General features: G+C 37.1%; 1 protein-coding gene across 1 annotated transcript; it reads left to right on the forward strand.

Moving 5' to 3' along the window:
- The first annotated feature begins 1045 nt into the window (after positions 1 to 1045).
- LOC109000456 (ethylene-responsive transcription factor ERF114-like) lies at positions 1046 to 3050 on the forward strand. Its single transcript, XM_018977325.2, has 2 exons — positions 1046 to 1444; positions 2148 to 3050. The coding sequence occupies exons 1-2, from the start codon at positions 1210 to 1212 to the stop codon at positions 2726 to 2728; spliced, it is 816 nt and encodes a 271-aa protein (XP_018832870.1). The 5' UTR covers positions 1046 to 1209; the 3' UTR covers positions 2729 to 3050.
- Positions 3051 to 4402: the final 1352 nt, after the last annotated feature.

Genomic DNA, 4402 nt, shown 5'->3' on the forward strand with positions numbered 1-4402 from the left:
ATTAGAGGCGATTTTTGTTGTAGCGATTATAAAATCGCCAGTAAAAAAGACTTTTCTTGTAGTGACATCGCTCACTTCATCGAAAAATGTGATTTATATATATATAGGAGGTTAAAGCCGGAGCATCAACGACCGACAGGTATTAAACTTACAACCTTAACCCATTCACAAATGGAAATGGGAAAACATTGCTATGTATTTCTTAATTAGATTACCCCAAACTCCTATGTGTAAAGATGCAAATAATTAAGTAGCACAAAATTAGCATTTTATGACCAATATTATGGGCATCGCGAAGAAATTGGCAGCAAAAAGTCATATTTATTTTAGTGAATATTATAAATTAATGACCGAGATAGTTATTCAGACAATATTAAAAAACAGAGACTCAATCTCATTCTTCATAGAAAGAGAGCACTCAACCTCTATAGAAAAAAGTATGAGAGATAAACTTTTTTTTTTATTTTAATTAACAATAAGGAAATCAAAAAGGAAAACAGTAAGCTGATAAATGCAAAAAATGATGGATTACAGTTTGGATCAACTTCAGTACAATTTAGAATCTGTGGCAGCACGTGAAGGCAACACACTTGTCTCTTTTTAGCCACAAAAGTCAAATTTTAAAGGTCTGATAGTGGCGAGTCTGGTGATTTTGTGCTTGTGTCAAGAAGAGCTACCGATAAGGGTGATGCTTGAGGACCACGCGCAGATGTGGGCGGCGCATGAGAACCACGTACACGGGGTGATTTTCGTAAAAACATCACTTTCCTCTGACGATTTTCGATCTATAAATCTATTTGTGCCACACGTGTCTCTCAGAAGTTGCCGGTTGGAAAATTGTTGATCTGTCTTTTACGACCTTAAAAAATTTTAATAAAAAAAGTAGATGAATGGAAGAATGAGAGAGAGGAGAAGGAGGAAGTGGGGGTGGAAGGAGGGAATCAGCCAGGTCTGAACCCTTAATCGCCGGGGGGGGAAAGTCAAAAGAGGTATAAAACGACGTTTCCTACGTCCCATCTGTCATGTTCATACCAAGTAGGACGGCTTTAAAATCCCTCAAGCGAACTGAACCTTCCTCTCCTTTCTCCTTTCTTGTTCTCTCATTTCTTTATTTCCTTTCTTTCTTTCTGGGACTGCTTGGTCTGCATAATATAGCAGAACCATATATATAACAAGGCAGGCATCAAAAAGGTAAAGTGGATCGGAAACATGCATGGGAAGAGGCCCCTTCCTTCCAATGAAGGGGAGGAGAAAGAGGAGGATCACATCTTCCCTACCTACTCGGCCCGATCACAACAAGACATGTCTGTCATGGTTTCAGCCTTGGCTCAAGTTATTAGTAACAGAGACCAAAATCCAGTTCAGGTGCATGGAAACCCATTAATCACATCTCAATCCAGCACAAGGGAACAGGATGATCAGTCTCAGCCCACACTAGATCAGGGTATTTCACATTAATTTTATTAACAAATTTAAGATTTTATGAAATCTCTTTTTGATGATTAACCTTTCTGTGTTAGATTAATGGATGGTGAAAATAATACTGGTGCATGTATTCAGGATTCTCCCCAATATATGGATGTTGACTCACTGACTGAAAATCGGTTAGGGTTTGAATATAATGTTAATTTTTGTAGCCCTATTTTCCTTCTAGTTTTATCACTTCCCGTTATCATTTTCCATTATTTAATTGTTGATTAATTTTATTTTCCTTATTAATTAACATATGGAATTGATGCAAGTTCTTTCCTCTTGGCTTTAAGAGAGTGCAAATTAACATTAGTGAAATATATACAGCTTTAGCTCATATATACTTTTCTGTACATATACCTAAGTACTGCGGTGTTGAGGCTTTAAGTGTACCACAATCTTGAAATACTCTAGCCATATGCGAATAGTACTATATCCCGTATTACCGTATATCTTCTTTTCTGGACATAATCGGTTCTCTCTTAGGTTTAAGCTTGATTTTGCTTTCCAACTTACGCTTAAAGTTTCTTATTTTTAGCAATAAAGATTGCGAGGTTTTCAGTGATTCGTGGAAATAATTAATGTACTTAAATATCATGTATATATGGTCTGAATATTTTTTCTGGATTTTCACTTATTACATATAAAACAAAGACAAGATCAACATTTCTTTGTAGGGAACGTGAGGAGGCCGAGACATTATAGAGGAGTAAGGCAAAGACCATGGGGCAAATGGGCAGCCGAAATTCGTGACCCAAAGAAGGCAGCCAGAGTTTGGCTCGGCACTTTCGACACAGCTGAGGCTGCCGCACTTGCTTACGATGAAGCAGCTCTCAGGTTCAAAGGAAGCAAAGCTAAGCTTAACTTCCCCGAAAGAGTTCAAGGGAGGAACGAAATAGGTTACCTTACAACTCGTCATCAAGACATGCATTTGGCGACTGAACAAGTACCGAACCCGATAGTTCATATGCATGCTCCTGGTCAATCTCTTTCTGATCAAGAAACATATCCCAATCTGTTTCAATATGCACAACTTCTTCAGAGTGGAGATAATAACTTGAATTATGCTGTTCTACCTAGTCACTACGGGCCGGAAAGATTTGCTTCGCAGACTTCATCAACTTCATCTTCGTCGTCATCTTCCGTACCATCTCAACAACTACAGCATCATGATCAGTTTCTAAGATTTGCGGCGCGATTTGGAAGTTCTTCATCTTCGAGTTCTGATCCTGATCATCATACGAACAGGAGACTTTGACACCGGGCCGGCCGAACTCAAGAGGTTAGTACAGATCAAAATTAAAGTTTGTTTAAGGATTAAGTTCAACCTAAAACAAATTAAATAGGGCCTATGTTATGTCTTTTCCCCATATTTCTTTGATTAAATATTTCTTATGAAACTTTCAAGGAAAGTGGAATCAAGAAGTGTTGATGAAATTTTGGAAGCATAGAGAGTGGTGCAGTTTCAGTGACAGTTTCCATTTATATTCGCTCGATTTTTTTAGATTTGCAAAGAAAAATAAGCGACTTATTTCCAGAGGTGCAGTAAGTAGTTATATATAATTGGCATGAATTATCTAGATCTGATGTACGTATTGAACTATTACTTCCCCAAAAAGTGGGGTGTGGGGCTATTAGGGTCTTCCCAACTTACAGAGAGTACTATAAATAATGATAATTCCTATCACAATATACATTACGGTATAGACAACGAAAAAAAAGTACCATTAATCTTCGCAGCAGCTGGGTTTCCATTGTGATAACAAGCTAATCCTCTCCAGAGATACATTCGTATGTAGGCGCGCGATGAGTTTCAGCAGACCAATGAACGCGTACGTATTGGTAATGGATGGTTGTGTTCGACTAATTAACTAGTAAAAAGTTCTATATACATAAATATGAAACAAGGAATACAGAGAGAGAGAGAGAGAGAGAGAGGTCAGAAAGAGCTAGGTTCTTGTTTCGTGTGGATAGTCAAAAAAGCGTGACCCAATTAATTCTATTCCAGGGGGTGTACATGGGACCCTAGGGTAAGAGACCAGACACATGCAGCTTACAAGCCAGGTGAGGACGAGGGTAGGATGCATGTAATCATGTTTATAATTTGTGATGCTAGCTCCAACTTTATAAGCAAATTACCTGGACATACTGGTATGGTGTGTAGGGAGAGAGAGCATGAGAAAGAAGGCCGGCATGCGCGCGCAGGTCTATACAGCATGGGAAGCCAATTATATATTTTTATACGAATGTATATGCCAATAGAATAATAACTTTTATATGATGAAGTTAGGTGCATATAACCGTATTCTGTGTGCATGGCATATATGGCACTCTCTCGGTGCTGCATGCTTAACCAGGTAGGACGTTCTTGCTTTCCATATATAATATATATAGAATCTGAAATAACCTTTTGGATCTCCATTTTTAGGCCGCGGCCGAAGGTAAAATTAACTTGATATATATAAAACATCAGATGATAAAATATTTTTTATTGTAAAATAGATTCATGTCAGTTTATAAACTTATAAGATGGTAGATTCATGCAGTCTTCTCATTATTAAATTAAATTGGATGTCTTTTTCTTTTTTCTTTTTTTACGACGTGAACCTGCATATATATATATATATATATATATGATAACGGTAGTTATTATACCGAAAAGAAAAATGGTACATATAATACCGCTGCGAATTAAGGTAATTATTGGGGCATTATAAGATTCGGTATGAATGAAATCTGAAGCGATGAAGTACTGTAGATCAAGATCTGCTAGCTGGTCGTGGAATTCGGCTGTCAATTATAATGGCAAAAATTAAGCTCAAAACAAACCAAAGTGGGCTTAAAACTAGTGATGTATTAATTGAACCTCCACCTATAAAAAAAAATAGTCAAATAGCGGTATAATTATCAAACTTTGAATATTAAAAATAGA

This window comes from Juglans regia, chromosome 2 (genome assembly GCF_001411555.2).
Source record: "Juglans regia cultivar Chandler chromosome 2, Walnut 2.0, whole genome shotgun sequence".
Classification (NCBI taxonomy): Eukaryota; Viridiplantae; Streptophyta; class Magnoliopsida; order Fagales; family Juglandaceae; genus Juglans; species Juglans regia.